At 34.7% G+C, this 27,502-nt stretch overlaps 5 protein-coding genes across 5 annotated transcripts in view; 3 read left to right on the plus strand and 2 right to left on the minus strand.

Moving 5' to 3' along the window:
• LOC131001633 (uncharacterized) overlaps positions 1-27,502 on the minus strand; it is a 465,975-nt gene that overhangs the window by 386,444 nt on the left and 52,029 nt on the right. The gene's annotated exons all lie outside the window — the stretch shown is intronic.
• The window catches only part of LOC131001564 (MLO-like protein 4), a 182,515-nt gene that overhangs the window by 40,339 nt on the left and 114,674 nt on the right, over positions 1-27,502 (plus strand). The window lies entirely within an intron of this gene.
• Positions 11,108-14,504, plus strand: LOC131001550 (protein ALTERED PHOSPHATE STARVATION RESPONSE 1). The gene is made up of 5 exons (XM_057928007.1): positions 11,108-11,240; positions 11,358-12,388; positions 12,698-12,900; positions 13,082-13,305; positions 13,452-14,504. Exons 2-5 carry the CDS (start codon positions 11,698-11,700, stop codon positions 14,233-14,235), a joined length of 1,902 nt encoding a protein of 633 aa, XP_057783990.1. The 5' UTR covers positions 11,108-11,240; positions 11,358-11,697; the 3' UTR covers positions 14,236-14,504.
• LOC131001648 (L10-interacting MYB domain-containing protein-like) lies at positions 14,935-17,227 on the minus strand. The gene is made up of 3 exons (XM_057928204.1): positions 17,081-17,227; positions 15,975-16,334; positions 14,935-15,614 (listed from the first exon to the last, which is right to left on the minus strand). Exons 2-3 carry the CDS (start codon positions 16,332-16,334, stop codon positions 15,108-15,110), a joined length of 867 nt encoding a protein of 288 aa, XP_057784187.1. The 5' UTR covers positions 17,081-17,227; the 3' UTR covers positions 14,935-15,107.
• Positions 22,492-26,904, plus strand: LOC130998158 (uncharacterized). The gene is made up of 2 exons (XM_057923590.1): positions 22,492-25,916; positions 26,190-26,904. The coding sequence occupies exons 1-2, from the start codon at positions 22,492-22,494 to the stop codon at positions 26,902-26,904; spliced, it is 4,140 nt and encodes a 1,379-aa protein (XP_057779573.1).

The following is a 27,502-nucleotide window of genomic DNA, read 5'->3' on the forward strand; positions in this document are numbered from 1 at the left end:
ACTACGTCTTTTAGGATAATGTAGTCTATATATATGTATTAATTGCAATAGTATATACCCGTTTATAATAACAATAAATCTTACAAAAATTAAAGGTCCAAATTGAGAGAGAGAAAAAATCCTCCACACATAGATTAGTGCGTGCATGCATACATGCAATTCTAGAACTTATATATATTATATATAAATCATACAAAATGAAGGATCTAAATTAATCGATTCCCTTTGATGCAATAAATCCTCCTAATGTATAGATAAGTGCGTGTATCTAGCACTGCAACTTATAAACACATAAATCCTATATATAAATACTAGCTGGTCCAACTCCAAACATTTTTATTTTATATATAGATAAGAAAAATGTTTGTATTTGATGTATAGAGAGAGAAGGATAGATTAGTGCACATGTGGTTCTGCAACTTATATTAGATGTATACTCTTGGGGTTGGGTGAGGGCAGTTCGGTCAGAAAAGTTGTTGTAGTGAGCCACAGTGGATCTGGATTTGGAATATTGTGTGTCAGAGAGTGCGATTCCTTTTCACGTATAAATTTATATATACACACACATATAGTGTTATATTATACGCACACATATATATAATAAGAAGGAAATGAATGTGGGTATTTTTTATTTTCACCCTAGCATGCCACCTAATTAGCTCATGCATATCTTTCTTCTCCAATCATCCCATTTCTTAACTACTCCCTCCGTCCACCAATTAAAGGCCTATATGAAAAAATACGGATTTTAAGAAAAAAGTCTATTTTTATTAGTTGAGTGGAGAAAGGGTCCTACTTTTTTAAAAAAAAGTGTATTTTTATTAGTTGAGTGGAGAAAGGGTCCCATTTTTTTGTAAAGAATCTTTGACTTTTTTGATTAAATAATGAATAAAAACTTACCAAAAATAGATAGGCCTTATTTTTGTGGACGGGCCAAAAAGGCAAGTAGGCCTTGAATTGGTGGACGGAGAGAGTATTTTTACCGCCTGGTTGCTTATATCAATTGAATCGAGACAATTTTATCTCATAGATTTGTGAGTTTTGACTTTTGAACATGTTCGCTAAATTCTTTTTAAATTGAATTCGCTAATTTATTCGCTTTCATTATACCTGCGTCCAAAAATATTCTTGAGAAGATATATATAGAAAAAAAATTAAAGAATGCCTTTTTAATAAGGAAACCAGTGTAATTTTAGATTGATGGATAAAAAAGAGCGCAATATATTGGGGCGTAAGTTGATATATAAGAATATCAATTTGATTTTATTTACTATTTTACAAGTTTTTTATAAATATTTTGCAACTTTCAGTACTGGGCATTAAGGTTTTTTGTCACTCAATTCGGATGTGATCATCATTTAAGTTATTTGAATATTTAAAACTCTAAGTCCGCCTTTGATTGAGCCTTTGATTGAGTGTTTTTAAAGATTAGAAAAAGATTAAATTAATTAAATCTATTACTTATTATTTGATTTGAGTAATGAGTTAATCATTACCTTTACTTGAGGGTAATTCAATCACCCAATTTGTTACCTCTTTAGGGAAAACAAAAGAAAATGAATATTTTACTAATGATTCTTTTTCATTGTTAAATCAAACACTTAATAAAAGCAATGATTATTATTATCATTTCACTTTTTTATTTGATTGCATTCCCTTTCCATTCATCTACTTGAGCCAAACGAGCGCTAAATGATTTTATCTGTTTGTCTCTAATTTATGAAATCCGCCTATGAGAAATGCATCTTAACATTATCTCTATAAATCTATACGTCAAGTATACAAGATGTTATACGTCAAGTCATTTTAAAATACTAGTATTAAATTAGAATGATGTCAATTGCTATATATATAGTCCATGCGTGTATCAACTTCATCGTATTGCATGTACTCCCTCCGTCCTAATAATGAAGACACACTTTCCTTTTCGGGCTGTCCCAATAATGAAGACACATTTCTATATATGGAAATAATTAGGGTTGCCAAATTAGAATTAACTTAACCTTAATGACTAATATAAATAACAAAAAAAACACTAGCCCTAGAAATTGAAACGTCCGCCTCCCTCATATCAGCCTCATCTCTCTCTCTCTCTCGAATGTTCTCTCTTCTCCTTCACCATGTCTTCTCCGATCTGATCTGCCGCCCTCCAATACGCCGCTGCCCTTCTCCGATCTGATCTGCCGTCCTCATACTCCTCCGCTACGCCTCCCTTTGTCTCCGATTATTTACCCTCCGAAAATTGCGCCGCCCTCATGTTAGAACCCTAGGGTTCCGCCGCCCTCACCCTGAATCCGTCTCCACCATCTGTTAAATCCACCTCACCCATCGTTCAAATGGCCGATAAATTGGGTTGGGAGGCCTATTTGAACTCTGAATTCGTCCCTGATTCGGAGGACGAAGAATTCTTCGATCTTTTACCTCCGTTACCTTCGCCGCCGTCTGGTTATGTGTATGAGAGCAGCGGCGATTTACAGGGGTTCCAGGAGTCCGGCGGTGCTTTTGAGGAGGGTTTGACGGTGGTGCCGTCTCCGGTTCGACGCCCTATTTATCGCCGGCCCTCTACCGCGATGAAGGTCGAAGACTCGGATCTACTCCCTTTTCTGTGTACGGAGAAGTGGGACGATGTCGTGCGCGAGCGGGAAGAGGCTGCCGGCGACGATTGGTGGCGCCGATGCTCCCCTGCTTTGCGAAGAATGGTCGAGACCATGTATCCGGCTCTAAAAGGGTGAGATTGTTCTATTCGCTCGTGTTTCTGTGCAATCTAGGGTTTGGCGGAGGAGTTCAGTGTGGTAGATGGATTATTAATGCTGAAATGATGATTCTTTGCTCAATATGTTCCCTTTGGTTGCGTTCTTAATAAATCTATGATTAATCTGCAATTTATATGAGATTGTGGGCTGATTGCCCACTGATTTCGATTTTGGCAGCCTATGTGGTTCTTTCTTGTGACTAATTTTGTGTGATTGAATGTGGTGTTGGCCCTATGTGTTGGTATGAGGGCCGATTGCTCTCTGGTTTCGATTTTGGCAGCCAATGTGGTTCTATCTTGTGACTAATTTTGTGTGATTAATGTGGTGTTGGCCCTATGTGTTGGTATGAGGGCTGATAAACTTCCCTCTAAAATCACTTAAGCTTTACAAAATGGGGGTCATTTACAAAATGGGGGTCATTTACAAAATGGGAGTCATTTACAAAAAATATGCTCCACTTTCTACTGATTTTCACATGTTTCTATAGAAATCCCTAAACCTGCCCCTTCAACTATACCCATATGTGCCTTAAAAACTGATAAGAACAGCCAAACTAACCAATGCAGGCAGTCTCAATCAACATGAGTTGATTGAAGGCAGCCTCCATTGATCTAATACTACAAGTGTCTATTCCCAAAGCTTCTTTCAGTTGGGGAATACCTTCAACTACTCCTTTGTCAAGCAAGTACTGAATGCACTCTTCCACTAGCTGTTTTGGCACTTCCAAAGTCAATGGAAGTGCATCTTGTCTTGCAAGCACTCCCTTCTTCATCTTGTCTCACTTTCATTATCTCAGTTAAGCAACCCTGTAAACTCAAGAAAACAGCATTCAATGTATTAGGACTTAGCTCATTGAATGAAATCTGAACTGCTTTAACTAAATCTTCCACGTTTGAGCAAACTGATTGCACTTGCAAGCTTTGAATAGCCCTAAACCAACCCAAGTCATTGATGTTGGTGTCAGGGCTATTTGGAGGTTGATGGACAATCCTAATATCAAAGCCATCGGCTGTTGCAGCAGCCCTAAAATCTGGATCACTGTCTTTAATATGCGGCTTAGCATTATCTTGTTGAATGAAGATTGTTTTGCTTGCATTTGCAGGCCATTTTGCCTTTATTGCTGGAATAATCTGTTCAAGCATGCAATGAACAACTGAAATAAATATCCATTGATCTTAAATTAAGTTACATATGAAATGAACAACTGAAAACCTACTAAATTAGAATGGCATTGCATACATTTGTCATTTGACATCCATACCTTATTGATGATGCAGTCCTTGATCACTTCTTTAGTGATGGACTGAATTGGCTTCTCTTCTAATGTTCCAGCCTGCCTGTTCTTGCTTGATCTCTTGGCTGGCACCATCTCAGTGAAAGGAAAGATTACTATTTTGCCATCAAACAACACACTCCCATCTGTGTCGAAAATTGGTCTACACACCGCACACATAAACATAACCTTAGTGATGAACTTCTTACTCTTACATGTGCGATGTGGTTCAGTTTCTTGTGGTGTTAAGTAAAATCTGTGGTTTGTCTTGGTGATATAGAACCACTTCTTATCAATATGCACTACATTGTGCATAGGCTTAAACTTTAGGGCCATGCATATTCTATCATACTCAATCTGTTCAAGAGAGAACTTAAGCCGTAATAGCTTGTTGGGGGCTGTCAAATCAGGTCGGATAGCACTTGAATGAGCTCTGATCAGCCCTCTTGATATCCATCTACCCACTGTCGACTTCGAGCAGTTGATATAGGGGTGAGCAGTCGGTCCGGACCGGACCGACGAAACCGAGGACCGAATTTTCAAAAAAATTTGGACCGAACCGGACCAACTGAAACCTTAGGACCGAACCGAAACCGGACCGAAACCGCCATCGGTCCTCGGTCCGGTTCGGTCCAGAACCGACCGTTTTTAAAATATTAAAAATTAATAAAAATATTAATAAAAACATTATAAATTAATAAAAATATTAATAAAAATATTAGAAATTAATAAAAATATTAATATATTAATAAAAATATTAATAAAAATATTAGAAATTAATATAAATATTAATAATATTAATAAAAATATTAATTATATATTTAAAATATATATATTCGGTTCGGTCCGGTTTTCGTCGGTTTTGGCCTCCCCGGGACCGGGACCGAACCGAAATATTTTCGGTCCAAGAAAATAGGACCGGACCGGACCAATACATGGACCAAAACCGACCCGGACCGAAAAAACCGATCGGTTCGGTCCGGTCCGTCGGTTTTGGTCCGGTTTTGCTCACCCCTAAGTTGATACCTGTTGCTAGCCTTCTAATTGTTCATCTTTTGTGCAATTCCAAACTTGAAATTAAATCTAAATCGATATGAACTCTTTTCCTTCTAACCTTGTTGATTTTTTTACTTTGAACACATATTAATTGACCTTGTGCTTGTTCTTCCTTTGCAGCCTTCCATAGACGAGCGATTGAACTCCTACAGCAGCCCCACTTCAACATGGCAGCCTTTTGAGTGCCGTAGTTCAGCTTGCCGTCTGCACTGTTGCGAAGAAGGAAGAGTGCAACAGCTTGCCTTTCTTCACTTGTTAAATCTTTTCTTCTAGTCATCTTTTTCTTTTTCTTTTTGTGTGAATTTTGTGAGAAAGCTGGTGGGAAATGGCAGATTCTGAACTCCTTTTTATAAGCTGTAATGCTCGAATTTTTGGTGGGAAATTTAACCCCCAGATTCTGAAATGAAATTGAATGAGCCGCCATTTTTTTCAATTAATGTCTCTTTTAATTTCAGTTTGTAAATTTTGAAAGGAGTGCAGCATCCTTTTCAGTTTTTCATTCTTTAACTTAAGTGGAATAAAATGAATTTGAATTGATAACAGTGAATATATAAAAAAAATCTGGATAAAAAAATTAATTTAAATAAAATAATTAAATTTTCGAAATTTAATTATTTAAATATTTAAAATATAAAGTCAAAACTTAAAATGAAAGTCAACAAATTCACTAAACTTAAATTAAGCAAAACACTAATGATGTGGGCCACAACACTTTATCATCTAAACTACCTCTCCTTAATCTCTGTGCCCAAATGAAGTGTGTCTTCATTATTGGGACGGAGGGAGTACAATTTAATGTTTTTTTTTTTTTTGAGGAAAAAGAATTTAATGTTTTAAAAACATAGATTTGGACTATGATTCGATTTTAATTTAAAACACAATGAAATTCATAAAAATATTCACTTTTAATAAGGTGTATGTCAAAAAACTCCATTTTATGATTAAAAAAAATAGAAATTTATATTTAAATTGTTCGATGATGAGATAAAATATTGTTGTCAATGAAATAATACATTTTTATCTGACATGATGATGGATTTTTATTTGACGGAATAATACATTATCTGATGGGATAATTCACTTTTCTATGGTTATATAACAATGACAACTAACAAAAATTAAAGTGGGTATGTTTAAAATATATTTTTTTTATCAAATAGTGTATATTTTTAACATGGGGTGAGAATTTAAAATACTCACACCGATGAAGTGTACTTGTTCATGGTGTTTGCAAGTGATGCTTTGATAGGTGAGATTCCTACATCAGTGTTGAACATCTTATTATTATTATTATTATTATTATTATTATTATTATTATTATTATTATTATTATTATTATTATTATTATTATTATTATTATTATTATTATTATTATTATTATTATTATTATTATTATTATTATTACTTCTATCTCATCACATATCACTAACAAGACGACTAACTCTCGGGAATGAAGTAGAAAGAGAAAGAAACCAACAACACTAAAAGACAATCTTTCAGCGCTGTCTAAGGAAATGAGTGAAGACAACGTCAAGCACGCGGCGCAGTATTGACAGCGCCGTGAAGAGAAACCGGTACTTTATAAGTCGAAGATAATTTAGAAGAATATTGTCCAATGACATCCCCATGATAAGATAAAAGAAGAAAAGACAGTGCCGCATATATAACCTTTCATCACCACATTATGAAGCGGAGTGACGTCCGACAAAAGCTGCAAGTTAGTTATTAATTGACGATGTTATTAATAGAAGTGCGATGAAGGACATGCAGAGTACGTGAGGATATTTGTTTTATGTTTTACCCCTTGTTGTATTTCTCTTATAAATAGTCGATTTGCCTCATTTTGTAAGTGATGAGGATGGAATTAGGGATTCCCGTTCTTCTAAATAAAGGCCCAAAACCCAAGGCCCGAAAATAAGTTGTACACAACTAAAATTGAACTATTATATTCGTATTATTTTGATATTATCGCATGTTTAAAGTCACGATTGGACAAATCTGAAGCAACTATAAATTTGAGCCTGGCAGAGCTGCAATGACAAATAAGGTAGATCTAAGGATGCAAGTCAAAGCTAAGGAACTAACAAAGATATGGAGCAGATTTGAAGGCTATTGTCAGATCTAAAAGTTAGAAGATATATGTATTTTCAATTCTTTTATCTAGATTAAATACTCTTTTACCTTTTTGAGTGTTTTCCCCACGGGATTTCAGCTGACAGATTTTAACGAGATTTGGGCCAAGGGTCCTACAACATTAATGGGCCCTTGGAATTAGGGTTTAGCTAGGTTTAGGAAGTAGTCTATAAATAGAGAAAAATACTTAAATGTAAACACATCAGCTATTCTTCACTTAAAAGATATACAAAAGTAGAGACTCTTTCTCCCCCTTCAAGCTTTCCAATTTCCTTCTTGTTTTTGGGCTCGATTCTTATCGAACTCACCAGTAAGGATCACATTATCTTGAATAGAAGAATTCCTCTGCATTTTTTCTAAAGTGTTCTTCAGGTCTTTTAGTGTTCATCAGGTCACAAGCAATTTCTTCGGTCCAGGTTCATATTTCCGGCGATATTCAATTAGTTTTATTTAAGTGTTTATTCTATCTTCACAAGTTTAACATTTTTTTTATCAAATAGTGTATATTTTTAACATGGAGTGAGAATTTAAAAAATGCCCACCTACATAAAAACAATGTATAATCCACCCACATTGATAAAATGTACATGTTGATGGTATTTGCAAGCGATGCTTTGATAGGTGGAATTCGACCGAGTACAATCTATTTCAGTGACAATTTGAAAAGAGTGGAGCTTCTGGAGAGTGATGAGAAATGTTGATGGTTTGGACATGCAGAGCATAGCAGAGGCTATTTTCAAGGAATACCATAGGGATATCTACAGAGAGAGGCATAAGGAAGGAAGAGGAGGAGACGAAAAAGGCGAGGTCTGGTAGCTGTCTGGTGTCGTAGAATGAGTGTGCTGCCATCTTGGAGACTTACATAAGAAAATTTTAATTTATTAATTCATCCTTCTAATATATGGATTTCTATCATTTCACAAACTTACTTATTCACTGAATTATTAATAGCCAAAATAAATTAAAATTTTGATGCAAAAATATAACTATTTATTTGGCCAACTAATTGATTAATTAGGAAAATTAAATTTAGAGTGCCAAACATGTAGGATGAGATATTACACATAACTATTTATTCAAGGTGGAGTATGGTTAGAAAACAATGTGGGAGATGAGTTGTGAGAAAAAATAAAAATAAAAGAGAAAAATAAGAATTAAGGAGAATTGAGAAATATATTAATAAAGAAATTCTAGATATGGCACGTGGGCCAAATCCATTTTCCTATTGTAAAATAGATTATACCCTGTACTAATTTGTTTATCAGACAAATTATTTCAATTAAATTTTTTTATAATGTATTATATGAATTTAAAATTTATGACATAATATTTAATATTTAAAAAATATATCGAAATTGCATCACTAAATAACATCTACGGATTATCATCGCCCCAAAAAAGCAAAAAAGAGACAGATTGTATATACGAGATTAGTTGCTATAATACTTCATGTAATTTAGACAATAGGTTCAAACTTTGACAGAGGCAGTGGAGGAGGCACGGGCCCCTTGCGAAATAATAATAATAATAATAATAATAATAATAATAATAATAATAATTTATTAATTGATAAGGTTAATAATAGTGATAAAAATAAATGAATTTTGTCATTTGTGCCTCACAAAACACTCACAAAGTCACAATACACAAATTAATTAGAGGTTATTTATGACTTTGAGTTGTAATGGTAAAAAATATTAGTACTATTATATTGTCTTGTATTTCAAAAGTATTTAAGAAAATTATATGATTATAAAAACAAACACAATTAGCTCCACCTTCTTTCATCTATGTCCTTATATGAAACACAAAAATAAAGAATAGATGAGCTCAATTTTGGAGTTCGTCACCTATTCTCCACTAAATTTATAAATCTTCATTTTCTTTTCTTTGTTTTTCACTTTATCATAATAGTGAGAAATTCTTTTTTTCAAAAATTTAAGTCTTATTGCTGATCTTGTTTGAGATGATATATTTATTTCTCACCCTACGAAATTGAATTTAGATTTAGAGTTCAATTGTGAATTTGTATTAAAAATCAATAATTTTCCCTTATACTATACGTTAATATTCTTTCCATTGACATAATTAATTTTTCACATTGAATGATTTTAATTTTTGCAGCTATTATAAATTGTTTGTTTTGTTACTTATTATTAACTTATTAGATTTTTTTCAATATGTAAATTTTAACTCTATGATAATTATACATTTATACTCCCTCCGTCCCATGAAGCAAGACCTAGTTCTTTTCGGCACGGAAATTAAGAAATTGGTATCTTGTGTGTTAAGTGTGGTAGATAAAAAAATGAAAATGTGAATAAAGAGTAATTTTTTGCTATTTTTAGAAATTGGTCTTGCTTCGTGGGATAGACCAAAAAGAAAACTTGGTCTTGCTTCATGGGACGTAGTGAGTATTATACTATTATATACTACCAAAGATCATTTAGTTATTTAGAATATGAATATTAGGGCATATTAGAAAAAAGAATTTAGTTATGAGAATTATTTTTTAATTTTTAATATTGTGCTATAATTTAAAATAATATTACAATTATATTAAAATTGTTCTTTAATCTCTAATTTTATATTTTAAAAAATCTTCTTTTTTTTTTTTGTAAGAAATTACGTTGAATTGAACCTGTCACTGGTTCAAGTGATAGGATAAGAATAAGATCACAATTGTAGATTTCATAACTATCATCCCTAATTTTACTTCTTGTAATGTATTACTACCATATTTACCTTTTGTTACCACAGCATTGTAGACAATTAACACTGTGGGATTAATGAGCCATTAATTACAAGATGGAAGCAAACAAATTAAAAAGTATTTGCCCGTTGACACCATAAAAATTAATTAAATCCTAATAAGGTACAATTAAATTAGCTGTGCCATTAAATCTGTCGTCAGAAGATTACAAAATACAGGATTATTATTATTATTACGCCTTTTGAAAAATCATTTTTTTCTTTTATTCTGCTTTTTTTACCTTTTTAACTGTTTTACGTTACATTTTAATCTTTAGCCCTGAAAATGAGGCAATAAATGAAATGACACCCTCCACCTCCCTCCATTTTGAATAAATCACCTTAAAACATATCTGGCCCGTTGGAATTTTTACTTTCCCAAACTACCCTCGCCCATTTTTATTTTTTTATGAGCGAATATTATAAACAAATAATGAAAATAAATCCTTCAAACTGATTAAAAAATTATACAATAAGATTTTTTTATATTGGAAACTATGACCATTATTTCATTTATCAGTTCAACTAAATTAGCATAGTCATTGTAATGTTATTGATTTATCCTAAATTTTAAATATTTGTTCCTCGGATGGTAATTTTTTTTTACAATAACATTAATATACTGTCAAAAATCAAAATGCATGCACTTTTTCACTTCTCTTTCACTTTCTTGGAGATATTATAGTTATTTCATCCCAATTCAATTTATCATATTTTCTTATTTGGATATTTCATTTTAATAACTATTTTTTAAGATAAAATATTAATACATAACAAACAATTCATATAACTTATGATTTACACCAAATATCATGGCGACCTACAAATAAATACTATAAAAATTAATAGTAGTATCTTTTTCTTTTTTTTTGTTTTTAATTATTTTATTATAAATATTCGCTTCTTAATATATGTGCTTAAGCCCAGTGGGCAGTAATACGTGATTTAGACAGAGCAAATATTAAATCCTAATTTAAAAATGAAATGTACCTTTACTCCTTTGATAGGAATAAATAATTGAGCAGCATTAAATTAAAATTAAAATAAAACGGAGAATGTTGGTAAATTAACAGAAGCCGAGGGCATTATGGCGAAACAGTAAAAAACGAAAATAGGAATGATATATAAACTCGGTAAATAAAATTTATTGCACTCTGCCCAACAACAGCTTCATTTTTGCTTTTGTTGTAGCCATATACACTACTGTCTTCTTCCTCTCACTTCAACCTTCCTCGATATCTCTCTAAAATGGCGATGAATGGCTGTTCCTCCAGGTCTCCTTCTCCCTTCTGCTGCTTCTTTTTCTTTTTCTTTTTGGATTCTGTGATTAATTATTTGAATTTCATGGATTCGTGAATCTGAGGAGGAAAAACCTTGTTTCTTTTTTGCAGGTGAAGATTCGGCATGATTTTGCACTGAATCTCTCTCCATTTCTGTTTCTCTGCATCTGCTATTTCTCTTAATAGATTTAAGTAGTTAAGACTTCTGTGTGTGTTCAGAGCTGGATTAGTGCAGTAGTACTTAACCGCAGCATTTAAATTTTTCCTTTTCCTTTTTGAAAAGTTTTCTGGTGTATTTAACTCTGATGATGAGATATTGAGATGAGTAGTAACGAAAGAAGATTGAAGGAATCTTGGATGCTATATGCGAATTCCAATTAAAGTAAAGTTGCATTGATTTTCTGTCTGTCTCCCTCTCTCACACACACACTAGATTGGTAGAGAGAGAAAAATGGGTTGTTGGTATTCAAGGTTAGATAGAGAGGAAATGGTGTCTAGATGTAAGGCTAGAAAGAGATACATGAAGCAGTTTGTGAAGGCCAGGCATGCCTTCTCCGCCGCCCACAGCATGTATATAAGGTCTCTCCGCAACACCGGCTCCGCCCTTCTTCAGTTCGCCACGGCGGAGACCAGCCTCCATCACCACCACTCGCCGCCGCCAAACCCTTCCCCGCCCCGGCCGCTGCCTAACAACCCACCCCCTCCATTCAGCCCCATGTCCTGGACCACCACCACCACCTCCACAACCCCCTCCTCCGCTATCCGGCCGCCTCCGCCGCCGCCGCCGCCGCAGGTTCCGTCTGCGTCCACCTGGGATTTCTGGGACCCCTTCATGCCGACCTCCAGGCGGTCGGTGGATGAGGAGGAGTGGGAGACGACTACGGCCACCGTTTCTGAGGCGCCCGTCACCCTCACCACCAGGGCTGCCGCTCAGAATGTGGCTGCCCCGCCTTCTGTGATCACTGCCACCGCCACCACCGCCAGCAGCGAGCTCGCGGTGGTGGTGTCGACAAAGGGTAAAGATCTGGTTGAGATCATCCAAGAACTTGATGACTACTTCCTACAAGCTGCCAATGCTGGTGCTCCACTCTCCGCATTGTTGGAAGTCCCAATTTGTAATTTCAATCGCCAATCCTCATTAGGTAATTATTACTGTTTGTGAATCTCATTTGCTCTATATTTAGAAAAAAAAAAAGATTATGAAGTTATGCAGTTGCTCCATCTAAGTTTGATCACGCGAATGATTTACTGCCATATTGTGCTTGTTTGAATGTCTCACATTAAATGTTGATCTCAATCTTGTTATCCTTCTCCACAATAACTTATGGTGTTTAGTGTATGATTTTTTATCTGCGTAGTGTCATGAGCACTTGTGAAACCCGATTCCTGAACAAAATTTTTGGAATGATTGCCATGTATTCTTCTTGTTCATAAATTTATTTGACTTGCAGGTAAGGATTTTGGATATGGAAAGAGTTTGAGTCCGGTACTGTGGAGTTGGGGTTCAGGCAGTGCAAAATGGAATGCATTTGGAAAGTTCTGTGAGGATCCTATCGGAAACGCAAGTCAGGTTGCTGCCGATGGAAATGCCACTCATTGTTCAACAGTCGAGAGGTTATATGCGTGGGAAAAGAAACTCTTCCAGGAGGTTAAGGTATCCAATCAACTAGTCTTCCTTCCTTTTGACTCAGTTTCACATGTTGCACCTATTATGCTCATCCAATGCCTTTGTTAAACCATTTGTTTTGGTGTTCTTGATTTGCTTTGAACATTTGGAACTATATTCTTCCTTCAGAAACTCGCATCGAATTGAAATATTCTGTGGGTTATTGTAGAATGCCGAGTCTTTGAAAATAGAGCATGAGAAAAGGGCAGCAGCTCTCAGAAAGTTAGAGATGAAGAATGCTGATTATATCAAGACTGAAAAGGCGAAAAAGGAAGTCGAGAAGTTGGAATCACAGATGATGGTTGCTGTGCAAGCTATTGAGACTACCTCCACAGAGATAATCAAATTGAGGGAATCAGAGCTTTATCCTCAACTTCTTCAGCTTGTCAAGGGGTATGTCTTCTCCATCGTTGCCTTATGTTCGGATATTGTAATGATTGAATGTGCGCTTTTTTGCTCTAAGATGAATAAAAAGAATGTAGGAAAGTTGTTAATACCACATAAATTTTCAGTGTCTTATAATCATCATCTTGTTTAAGGTTAATGGGCATGTGGAGAAGCATGTATGAATTCCACCAGGTACAAACACACATAGTCCAGCAGCTCAAATACCTAAACTGTGTTCCGTCTACGGAGCCCACTTCTGAAATCCATCGACAATCAACACTTCAGCTTGAGCTCGAAGCTCAGCAGTGGCACCTCTCCTTCTGTAGCCTCATTAAAGCTCAACGCGATTACATCCAGTCATTGACTGGCTGGCTCCGTCTCAGCCTCTTTCAAGTAGGTAACAATCCCGTCCACAAATCCAAGCAAGACTCCGCCTTTTACTCGTTCTGTGAAGAATGGCAGCTCGCAATCAACAATGCTCCTGACAAAGTGGCATCCGAGGGAATCAAGAGTTTCCTAACAGTCATCCACGCAATTGTAGTGCAACAAGCGGAAGAACAAAAACAGAAGAGGAGGTCAGACTCAGTGTTCAAGGAGCTCGAGAAGAAAGCAGGCGAGCTCCGATCGTTAGAGAGCAAGCACGGCCCGTCATATTCAATGCCAGAAACCTCCGGTGACACAAGCAAGGATCCCGTGAGAGAGAAAAGAGCCAAGGTGGAGGCCTTGAGGTCCAAGGCTGAGGATGAGAAGGCCAAGTATGAGAAGTCGATCAGTGTGACGAGGGCGATGACGATGAACAACCTGCAGATGGGTTTGCCCCACGTTTTTCAGGCGATGACGGGTTTCGCCAACGTGTGCACGCAAGCTTTCGAGTCCGTGCACAACCAGGCCAAGAGCACTGAGGATCTTCACAATGTGAAAATGATATTACCTTGAATTCATTATCATGCTGCAGTTGGCTGGCTGAGGTTCGATTCAATACCTTGTATAAAAGCTCAAAGGTCTCTGCAATCACATTTTGTCTTAGTGCTCGAAACGTTTTTCAGCTTTTGTAATTATTCTTTGTTTGTGTAGTATTTAGGTGGCTAGAGTTAAATGTTAGATTTCTGGCTTAGATTATTCAGTTGTAGAATCTGGTGTTTTCGACCTGGATTGTACTTGTATTTTTGTACCCTTTAAGAAGACAGAGATCCATTTCTTTGACAGTTTTGAGAATTATGAATTTTGGATAATTTGAGGTTTATTTATGGGAGATCCACTTCTCAAAATCATTTCAGTCCATCTGTTTCGAGCTAATTGTCAAATAATGCATGATTAAAAGTCAATTTGTAATTTAGACCCAACTTTTGGAACTTTCAGTTAAACCCCACTTTTTCATTTGTAAAAATTCACCATCTTCGATATTTTCGATGATCTGAAAACTGACATGGCAAGATTATTTATTTTACATATATAACTTGTCAAATTTTGCTTAGAAAATGAAATCTCTTGTCAGTTATTTTCCAGTCAAAACTGACACCGCAATATTATTTATTTAAAGTTAATCATATTATATTTTATATTCTCAACTATTAATATTTTTCACAAAATATTCTCAATTTACATAATTTATTCAAAAATGAAACATTCCAAAAATTGTGTCTAAAACAGAAGCAAACAGATTTCATTACATAAACAATTAGTGATTCCAAAAAATCGATTGAGCATTTGAGTAACAATTAGCCATCCTAAAAGAATAGGAGAATCGATTGATCTCCACATACAATATACAAAGTTAAAATCACCTAAACAAACCTACCAGCCAAGTTCTATGGAAGAGAACATACCAAACACTTCCTTTGCAACCAAATCAAACGTTTGTCAATTTTGAGAGTTAAAAATGTCTCCCTTGCATTACGGTTGCTGAACAGATCTAAAGCAGCTAGATAAACTTGGTCACTAATACCTTGCAATTCATCGAGTGCCTTAACGCAGTCGGAAATCGAAAACTTACCGTGAAATGTTTTTATGGCTTCCGCCCTAAGCTTTGCCGCGGCAGCCATCTCCATTATACCTCTGGCAATAGCAGCTTCGAATCCTTTTCGGCCCCTCTTGCGACTTGCCAGATCCACATACTTCTCTGACTCTGACGGCGAGAGTTGCTCCTCTTTTACAGCCAGATGTTGTGGAGACACGCATGAAGCAGAGATTCCTTGTTCGTCCATGGTTGATCCGTTTTGCTGCGTACCATTTGTAACTGGCTCTGCAAATATTGTTCTCAGATGATTGTATATTGGGCAGCCGATAGTCCTCAACATCTCAGCATCAGGATGTGCCTGAATAGCATATTTTTGTACAGATTTTCATTTGAATAACTGAAATGCTATTAGATGAGATATACAATGGTACTTTTATAGAGATTTTCATTTGAATAACTAGCATGCATAACACGCATTTAACTTTTTAAGAAGTTCGGCTATGAATTAGAGTACAGAAATTGTATAGAGATCTATTGAGAAAATAGTATATATCGAAGGGACCTAAAGATGGCATCTTTCCTATAATTAATTTATAAGATGATCTCAGGATGACATATCAATATTAACCAAGCTGATAAAATGTAAATCATAAGTGGAGAACGTGCAACCCCAAAAGATACGCGTCGAAAACATATAAACACGAAGAAAAGAGCATACCTTGATGTATCTGTCCCATGCTTCATTCGAAGCCATGATTGCACCAGTTGCCTCATCCCAACTAAAATCAGATTGATCGAGTAGCAAAGTTACACTGGTATATTGCTTTCTTAAGGCAATATAACGGCTCTTTAGTTGTTCATTATCCCACCAATAACCTGTTTGAATGCGGAAGTTATCACAAATGAATTTCCACCCTTTCTTACTAAAGGATTTGCTTGATTTATTTCCCTTGTGAATCTCATCTACCATCAAGTCTACCAACGCCTTTGTCAAAGATGCTGTCCACTTAGCACGCGATTGATTCTCAGGCTGCTGCGCCACTTGAGCTTTCTTCGAACGAGTTGTGCAGCCCGACATCTACCAGTTCACCATAAAACCAAATATGAAACACGAGGTATACACGACATCTTGATTCAAGAACATCCAATATCAAATGACAATGATAATAAGCTAAAAAGAGCCATGATCCCACAAGCTAATTTGTTTCCTTCATAGCCAGATCTCAGCATATGAATCTATGAATCTGATATGAGAAATCAACAGTTTTTGAATAGTAACTCAGTGATGGAGTTGAACGTGTCCAAGTTTACTAACAAATTCGTGTCAACTTAAAAGCAAATGATGGCGAAGAGAAAACATTAAAATAAGCATATGTAAGCTTTTAGCCAACATAAAAGTTTTCGAAAGCAAATAGTCTACAATAATTTTTTTTTAAATGACTCAACAAACACCTGATTTAGCTCGCCATGAAATTGAAACGACAATGCTCGGCGAAAAAGGAAAACAAAATGACCGTATAGTTATACATTTTGCCGCAGAATTCAACCCAATTCTAGCAACTCGAGAAGTCCAAATTCATCAATAGGAATTTTAAAAATGCACAAATTTCCACTCTCAAAATACAAAAGTTCAACCACAAAAACAATCTAAATAGTTACGAATGAGAAATAAAATCTAAAATAAGAATCATAACACACGACAAATTCGCAGATACAGAAGCAGACAGTGATATACACGCATTGCTATTCACAGCAGAAAAAATTATAGTAGCTTTTTTGCGCTTTTCTTTTTGTCGGTATACAGAGTGACAGAATGTTGTGTACCTTCGTGAATTTGAGAATTTCATGAAGAAATTGGAGAATTCGACTGTTGTTCGTGATTGGGGTTTTTGCTGAATTTATTCTGTGTTTTTTCTCTGTTAGCCCTTTATTTTTTATGAGAAATCCTAATTGTCCCCTTTACTTTAACGTAGTTCTATACTCGTCCGTATAAAACTTATACTCCCTCATTTTTTTTTGAGTTAGTCTCTGGTGCGGTGACCGCATGGTTTGCGGTCACCCTGATCCGCATTTACACAATATATTATAAAATTTTGTTTCCAAAATCCAAGCTTTGATGTGGTCCAGTGGATAAGTGCGTCCCTTTTTCACCTAAAGGGGAGGGGTTCGAATCCCCCTTGCCCCATTTTTTTGTTCTTTTTTTTTCCAGCTTTTTATCTTTTTCATTTTTGCTATTTTTCAATTTTAAATTTTTTGCATAATAATAATTACTTTTTTTCTGATTTTTTATTTTGTTTTGTTTGTATTTTTTAATTTTTACATTATTCCAAAGTAATTATTATTATGACAAAAAGTAATTATTTACAAAAAAAGAAAAGTAATTTTTTTTGAAGCATTATTTTTCATTATTTCAATAATTACTTTTTCTTACAATAATGATTACATGAATAATTATTTGATTATTTTTTCCGTATTTTATTTATTTCTACGTTATTTAATAAGTATAAAATATACATTTGTGACAAATGTAGACTTATGTTAATATAAGTATTTTCTTTCATTCAATATAAAATATTATATTTTCTAAACCCTAAACCCTAAACACTAAATCTTAAACTCTAATAGAAATATTTACTTTTAATAAGTATAAAATATACATTTGTTAGCACAAATATATACTTATGTTATTATAATATTTACCTTTCATTCAATATAAGTGTTATATTTTCTAAATTCTAACCCCTGAAAACTAAACCCTAAAACCTGAACATTAGACCTTAAACACTAAATCATTAATTCTAATAGGAATATTTACTTTTAATTAGTATAAGGTATACATTTGTTCCCACAATTGTGTACGTTTGTTTATAATAATTGCCACTTTTATTCAAGTAATCATTGTCGTAAAGAAAAGTAAATATTGATATGATTTAATGTAACGTTTCTAAATTATTACATTAGTTCACGATAATTGTTACTTTTATTATGAGAATTTGTACTTTTATTTATTTGCTCAAATAAATACTTTTGTAAGTAAAAGTAGTTATTGATGTGAAGAAAAGTAATGTTATTTTCACTCGTCAATACTTTTATTCTTAACAATTAGGTCAAGTAACAATTATTGTGAACAAATGTAATAATTTAGAAACATTACATTTCATTGTAACAATAATTACTTTTTATTTGATTAAAAAAATTTACTTTTTATTACGACAATAATTACTTGACCAAATAGCTAAGAATAAAAGTTCTAGCGAGTGAAAATACCATTAATTTTCTTCACATCAATAATTAATTTTACTTACAAAAATAATTACTTGAGACAATAACTAAAAGTAAAAGTTCTTATGAACAAAAATAAATATTATTGTGAAGAAAATATTATTAAAACATTATCTTTTATCATGTCAATGGTTACTTTTTCTTAGGACAATTTTTACTTGATTAAACAACTAAAAATCTAAGTTCTAATGAGTAAAACTAAGCACTACTTTTATTCATATCAATAATTACTTTTTCGTACTATAATAATTACTTAATCAAATAATTAACAGTACAAGTTCTAATAAATAAAAGTAACTATTGTCATAAACAAATGTAATAATTTTGAAACATGTGTTCACGATAATTGTTATTTTTACTCAAGAACTTATGCTTTTAGCTATTTGTTCAAATAATTATTGTCGTCAAAAAAAGTAATTATTGTTATGAAGAATGTAATATTTTAAAGTATTACATTTTTCACAAAAATATATAAAATAATGCAAAAGAAAAATAATAAATAAAAAACAAACAACAAAGAAAATACCATAAAGGATAAAAAAACCAAAATATAAAACAAAAAATGCAAAAGAAAACAGTAAAAAAAAGAAAATACTAAAAAGAAAAAAAAGTAAATATATAAAAAAATGCAAAAGAAAACAGTAAAAAAAAAAGAAAATACTAAAAAGAAAAAAAAGTAAATATATAAAAAAAATGCAAAAAAATGAACATAACATGAAAAGGAAAAAAAATGGAAAAACCAGAGAAAAATCTAAAATAAATAAATAAAAGGGAATTTGTTTTGCAAAAAACCTAAAATAAAGAAAACAGGAAAAGGCAAAAAAAAACATAAAAAAAAAAGTAAACAAAACCAGAAAAAACATAAAAAACGTAAAAAAAAAATTAAAAGGAAGAAAAAGGAAAAAATACGAAAAATGGGGGTATTGAGTTTCGAACACATGACCATTGGCCAATTGTGAGACACTACCGCCTACCACTGCACCACTACATTACTTTCTCTATTTTCTCTCAAAAACTGGAACTTATACGTGCATATATGGGTCAATCGCATAGTCTGCGGTTGACCGCACACAATAATTTGCGTTTTTTTTTTGCTTTTATTTATTCTACAAAAATTAATTCTCCCTTCGTCCATCACAAGTATGACACTTTTGATGGGCACATGTTTTAAAAAAATTGGTGGTGTTTATAAGGATAAAAGAAAAAAAATGGAGTCATTTCTTAAAATAAAAAGTGCCATATTTTTCATGGACACTCAAAATGACAAAAGTCTCATACTTTTCGTGGATAGGGGTAGTAGCAATTTTCAAATAGTTTCAATGAATGTGGGGGCAAATATGTATTTTCAACTACGTTCATGGAGTAAAATAGTTGAAATTAAATATAAGAGGACAAACTTACTAAATTTGAGAAGTTTAGGAAACTATTTAATGTATTATGCTAATGTTTTTCTATTTCATGACAAGTGAAGGGGACATTTACTATTATTAAAATAACAATACATATTTTGCATAACTTTTATAATAGTTGTGTATATATAAGAATAGATATTCTCGTGTCAGACCGAATGTATGGTGAGACATATCGGATAGAGTTTGTGGAGCGGGTCTGAGCGCAGATTTGGACACAGGTTGGGGCAGATCTGAGCTCGAATCACGTATCTGGGTCGAATAATTTAAAATAATTATTATTGTGATAAAAAGTAGTAATCGACATAAAAAAAATTAATAATATTTTTGAAATATTACCTTTCTTTATATCAATAACTATTTTTTGTTACAATCATGGTTACTTGACCAAAATAAGTAAATCGTCGCACCCTTCGCTCTGCACCACCCGCTCGCCCTCTGTTGCTCTGCAAGTCATGATTGGTTGAAAAATATAAATTATTCGAAGTAATTATTATTGTGATGGAAAATTAATAAACGTCATGAAAAAATTTATATCAGTAATTATTTTTTTATAACAATAATTACTTTTTAAGAGTAGCTCATGAAAGCAACCCATAATTCGTTTCGACCCGTCTTTTTTATACACTCGATCTCATGTTAAACCAAGAGAGTGTTTGACTAAGCTTATTTTAAAGAGTTTGTAAACTCTTGGAGCTTATAAGATGTTTCAAGAGCTGATAAAATGTAATTTTTGAGCGCAAATTATTGTGTGCGGTCAACCGCATACTATGCGGTTGACCCATATGTGCACGGATATATACCAGTTTTTGAGATAAAATAGACAAGGTGATGCAGTGGTGCAACGGTAGAAGACAGCGCCTCATTTTCCATGACAAGGGGGGTCATGTGTTCGAAACTCCCTTTCCCCTATTCCTTTCACTTTAGCGATTTTCTTCCCCTTTCTTATCCTTTTATTATTATTTTTTTTACGTTTTTAATGTTTTATTTCGTTTTTAATGTTTTTTTTTCTGGTTTTGTTAATAAATGTGTATTATATTCTATGCTTATTAAATAACGTAGAAATAAATAAAATACAGAAAAAAATAATCAAGTAATTATTCAAGTAATCATTGTTGTAAGAAAAAATAACTATTAAAATGATGAAAAGTAATATTTAACAAACATTACTTTTTTAATGTCAACATTTACTATTTGTCATAATAATAATTACTTTGCACTTTTTAATTAATAATATGTAAAGTAATACTTATTTTCAATGAAAGTAAACATTACGTCTAGAAAATGTAAAACTTATAATGTATGAAAATAGTCATTTATCTGATATTCTAAACTCAATCAATCAAGTGTTTAGGGTTTAGAGTTTAATGTTTAGGGTTTAGAATTTAGTGTTTAGGGTTTAGAAGATATAATACTCTATATTAAATTAAATTAAATCTCCTGATATAATACTTGTATTTAGGGTTTAGAATTTTGTGCATACAAATGTATATGTTAGGCTTTATAAAAGTAAATATTACCATTAGGGTTTAGTATATATTCATTATTTAGAATTTAATTAGTATTCAGTGTTTAGGGCTTAGTATTCATTATTTAGGGTTTAGTATTAAGTGTTTAGGGTTTAGTATTCAGTGTTTAGGGTTTAGTATTCATTATTTAGGGTTTAGTATTCGATGTTTCGGGTTTACAAAATATTGAATGATAGGAAATACTTATATTGACATAAGTATATATTTGTTCTAACAAATGTATATGTTAGGCTTTATAAAAGTAAATATTACTATTAAGGTTTAGTATTCATGGTTTAGGGTTTAATATTCAAGGTTTAAGGTTTAGTATTCAGTGTTTAGGGTTCAGTCTTCAGGATTTAGGTTGTAGAAAATATTGAATGATAAGAAATACTTATATTGACATAAGTATACATTTGTACATACAAATGTATATGTTAGGCTTTATAAAAGTAAATATTACCATTAGGGTTTAGTAGTATTCAAGGTTTAGGATTTAGTATTCAAGGTTTAAGGTTTAGTATTCAGTGTTAGGGTTTGGTATTGATTATTTAGGGTTCAGTTTTCAGGATTTAGGTTGTAGAAAATATTGAATGTTAAGAAATACTTATATTGACATAAGTATACATTTGTGCATACAAATGTATATATCTTAGGATAATGTCACGAATGGGATATGAGAGATGAGCTGTGAGAGAAGTCTCTAGAAGGGACACGTGTTGAAAAGTTAGTTGTGAGTATGTTAGTTTACTATAAATAGCGGGATAGCAGATTGGAATGGCAGTTTTGGCTGAATCTCAAATTGGTTTCAATACTTTTCAATAAACATTCTCCTTCTTAGCTTCAATGTCTCGTCTCGTCGTAACTTGCACACGAGCACTCAAATTGATTTTGTTGCAGGCAACTCTTCAATAAATTCAACGTGATTGTGCCGAGCTTGTTTAGGATTGGCGATTGATCAGAGGTTAGGGAGTTCTAGTGTGACAATTGGTACTCAGAGCCACTCAAACCACGCATGCCGCGAAAACCATCGAAGATGGAAAGCAGAATTGAACGTGTAGAAGGTCAACTTGGAGAGATGAAGGAGGATTTATCTTCAGTAAAAACTGATATTGCATCGGTTAAGGGTGACCTATCAGCTATGATGAAGTTGATGAAAGAGCAATTAGAGGAGATGCGTAGAGAATCCAAAGGGAAGCACACCATGAATGATGACCGAAGGCATGAGAGCGAGATGTCAGGGCATAGTAAAGGTAAATCTAACTCTCAAAATTCTGGTAGCTCTCAATCGCGCATGCCTAGGATAGATTTCCCTAAATTTTTAGGCGAAAATCCTATGCAATGGATCAGACAGTGCAACAAATATTTTGTTATCAACCCTTTGAGTGATGTTGATAAAATTCTCACCGCTGCACTATACATGGAAGGAAATGCTGATTTGTGGTATTTGGAGTATGTGGAGGGACTAGATGGTCTTACTTGGGAGGAATTTAGCTGTCTAGTTGTGGAAAGGTTTACTAATCTGGAAGAAAAGAACTTAGTGGCACAATTTAATAAACTAAAGCAGGACTCTGATGTTATGTCATATACTCTGAAATTTGAGGAGCTTAAGGCATTCATGGTTGGAGATAATCGGAATTTACGGGAGGATTATTTTGTGAAGAGTTATTTGAGTGGTTTGAAGGATGAGATCTCAAACATGGTGGAGATGTTTAACCCAAGAACTTTAGGCCAAGCTATCAAGTTGGCTAAGAGGCAGGAGTTACAACTATTATCCTTGGGAAGGGGACCAAAGCAAGTCAGTAAAGTACAGGAGAGTAATTGGAAAAAACCTCAGGAAATTAATACACCTAAGGGATCTACTGTAGTGGGTGTTTCTGATCCTAAAACATCTAACTTTAGAAAGCTGACTCCTGAGGAAATAGAGATTAGAAGGAAGAAGAAGTTATGCTTCAACTGCGATGAACCTTATCAGATAGGGCATAAATGCAAGAAGCTATTCACCATCATTTGTGAAGAGAGTCAGGAAGAGGTCGAGTTAGTATTACACGCAGTGGAAGAAGCTGAGGATGATTTCCAGATTTCTGTCAATGCATTAGCTGGGCAACTAGCTCCAGACACCATCAGGTTGCAAGGAAAAGTTGGTAGACACTCTATCACCATACTGATTGACACAGGGAGTACTCACAGCTTTCTTGATGAGATGGCTGCAAGAAGAATTGGATGTGAAGTAGAATACACTAATCCTCTATTAGTCACCGTAGCTGATGGAGGAAGGATTGAGTGTAACACTCGATGTCCAAAACTCGAGTGGGAAATGGGGGCTTGTCAGTTCAGTTCAGCCATGAGATTATTGAGACTGGGAGGGTGTGATATGGTTGTGGGAGTGGATTTGTTGCGACAACTTGGACCAATTACCTTTAATTTTGGTGAGCATAACATCAAATTTACTAGGGAGGGCAAGGACATATTGCTGCAAGGAATGAAACAGGAGATGACGTTAAAGATGATAACTGGAAAAAAATTCAAACGAGCTTTACGGAAGGGAAATGGTTCTCTCTTTGGGTGCCTTTTCATGATTTCTGCTGAAAAGGTAATACAAGATAGTAAACCAGCTTTAGAAATTCAACCCTTGATATCCAAATACTTACCCATATTTGAAACACCAATCACTCTCCCACCAAACAGAAACCACGACCACAAAATACCCCTAAAGTCAAACACTGTTCCCTTTAAACAGAACCCATACAGATACCCCTATTTGCAACGTATGGAGATAGAGAAATTGGTCCAAGAAATGCTCGACACGGGAATCATACAACCGAGTACAAGTTCTTTTTCTTCCCCAGTTTTGTTGGTCAAAAAGAAAGACGGAACTTGGCGGTTTTGTGTCGATTATAGGAAGCTCAATTCTTGCACTATAAAGGATAACTTTCCCATACCTTTGGTGGACGATCTATTGGATGAGCTTGGAGGGGCTGCTGTATTTTCTAAGGTGGATTTGAGAGCTGGTTATCATCAGATCCGAATGTGTGCAGCAGACATCCACAAGACAGCCTTTATCACTTCTAGCGGATTATATGAGTTCAAGGTTATGCCTTTTGGGCTAACAAATGCTCCAGCAACGTTTCAATCTCTCATGAACACGGTATTCAGGCCTTTTTTGGGTAAATTTGTACTTGTATTTTTTGATGATATACTCATTTTCAGCAAGAGTATGGCACAACATTTACTTGACTTGGAGAAAGTCTTTCAAGTTATGGCAGAACAACAGTTGTTTGCTAAGGCATCCAAGTGCTCTTTTGGTACTTCACATGTGGAGTATTTGGGGCATATCATTAGTGACAAGGGGGTTGCTGCTGATCCTCAGAAAATTCAAGCAATGGTGGATTGGCCTAAACCAAAAAATCTGAAAGCTTTAAGAGGATTTCTGGGGCTTACCGGTTATTACAGGAAATTCGTGAGAAATTATGGCAGCATAGCTCGTCCTCTTAATGATCTTACAAAGAAAGGTAACTTTATATGGGGGGAGAAGGCAGAAGAGGCATTTCATGCTTTAAAGAAAGCAATGGTGACAGCTCCAGTGTTGGCACTACCAAATTTTGAGTTACCATTTGTGCTTGAAACAGATGCTTGCTATAATGAGATAGGTGCTGTTTTGATGCAAGACCACCATCCCATAGCATTCTTAAGTAAGTCTTTGGCTCCTAAAAACAGAGGCTTGTCTATATATGAGAAAGAATTCTTAGCCATTATACTTGCAACCGAGAAGTGGAGGTCATATTTGCTGCATAAACAGTTTATTATTAAGACTGACCATCAAAGTCTTAAGTATTTGTTGGAACAAAAGATTTCAATCACTGTCCAACATAAATACTTAACTAAGTTGTTGGGCTTTGATTATACGATAGAATACAAGAAAGGGATAGACAATCGAGTGGCAGATGCTCTTTCTCGACGGGATCAAGCAGCTGAGTTACAGGCCATTTCTATTTGCCAACCTGTATGGATTAGTGAGCTAATGCTGAGCTATGAGGGAGATCCCATAGCCGAGGAGGCTGTAGCTGAATGCACTACCACACCTTACAATCTTTCTTTCTATAGATTTGTGGGTGGACTGTTACGATATAAAGGGAAATTGTTTGTAGGAAGTGGTAATGGTGTGCGGCAGAAAGTGATTGATTACATGCATAATTCTAGCTATGGTGGTCATTCAGGAATTAATGCAACCTATCAAAGACTGCACACTTGTTTTTTGTGGCCAGAGATGCGCAGTGAGGTTCAGAAATGGGTGCAACGCTGCCATGTTTGTCAGCTCATTAAGCATGAACACGCTAGAACTCCCGGTCTTCTGCAGCCTTTGCCAATTCCAAACCAAGCATGGCAACACATTACAATGGATTTTATTGAAGGATTGCCACCTTCAAAGGGCAATGACACCATTTGGGTAATCGTGTACAGGTTTACCAAATACTCTCATTTCTTACCATTGAAGCATCATTTTTCTGCTTTACACCTTGCACACACGTTCCTTGATACTGTTTACAAACTGCACGGTTTGCCTCTTAGTATAGTTTCTGATAGAGATAAAATTTTCACGAGCCTTTTTTGGAAAGAATTATTTACTCTTATTGGCGTTAGACATCATTTAAGCACTGCATACCATCCACAAACTGATGGCCAAAGTGAACGCGTCAATTAGTGTCTTGAAACCTACCTGCGTTGCATGTGTAGTCATACCCCTAGGAAGTGGTGTAATTGGTTGGCGCTTGCTGAATTTTGGTATAATACATCGTTTCATTCAGCACTTACACTGACCCCATTTGAGGCTCTATACGGGTATAAACCTACCCCGTTAGCACTTGCATCTTATGTTGATCCTCAGGTGGTGGGCGTGGAGGCTACTATACAAGAAAAGATGGATATTCAACAGCAACTTAAATGGTTGTTGCAGAAAGCGCAGGATCGAATGAAGGTGGCTGCCGACAAGCGACGCCAACACCGAGAGTTCCAAGTTTTGGATTGGGTTTACCTTAAACTCAAACCATACAAGCAGAGGTCTTTGCGGGTGCACAAAGATTGGAAGCTTAGTCCACGATACGCGGGTCCGTTCCAGATTATTCGGCGTGTGGGGAAGGTCGCTTATGAGCTTGCCTTACCACCAACATCTAAGCTCCATCCAGTTTTTCACGTGAGTTTGCTGAAGCGTAGCGTGCATGGTGACACCTCTGTTAGTTCTACGCTGCCAGAGTTCGATGAGGAGGGTACCATTATGCTACAACCAATCAAGATTTTAGCACGACGGCTAGTTAAAAAGAATAATAGCCCGAGTGCTCAGGTACTAGTTCAATGGGCGCACGCACCGGAAGAGGAGGCTACGTGGGAAGATTTTCAGACAATTGAGGCGAAATATCCATTTCTCTTTGACTTGGGGACAAGTCATGTGTAAGGGGGGGTAATTGTCACGAATGGGATATGAGAGATGAGCTGTGAGAGAAGTCTCTAGAAGGGACACGTGTTGAAAAGTTAGTTGTGAGTATGTTAGTTTACTATAAATAGTGGGATAGCAGATTGGAATGACAGTTTTGGCTGAATCTCAAATTGGTTTCAATACTTTTCAATAAACATTCCCCTTCTTAGCTTCAATGTCTCGTCTCGTCGTAACTTGCACACGAGCACTCAAATTGATTTTGTTGCAGGCAACTCTTCAATAAATTCAACGTGATTGTGCCGAGCTTGTTTAGGATTGGCGATTGATCAGAGGTTAGGGAGTTCTAGTGTGACAGATAAATAAAAGTAAATATTACCCTTAGGGGTTTAGTATTCATTATTTAGGATTTAATTAATATTCAGTGTTTAGGATTTAGTATTCATAATTACATTTATTAACGTAAATTATACTCTTGATAATTACAATTTTATTCGTTAGATCTTGTAGTTTTGTATATTTGGTCAAGTAGTCATTGTCGTAAGGAAAAGTAATTATTGATATGATGCAATGTAATGTTTATAAATTATTAAATTTGTTTACGATATTATTTTCATTC

This window comes from Salvia miltiorrhiza, chromosome 8 (assembly GCF_028751815.1).
Source record: "Salvia miltiorrhiza cultivar Shanhuang (shh) chromosome 8, IMPLAD_Smil_shh, whole genome shotgun sequence".
NCBI lineage: Eukaryota > Viridiplantae > Streptophyta > Magnoliopsida > Lamiales > Lamiaceae > Salvia > Salvia miltiorrhiza.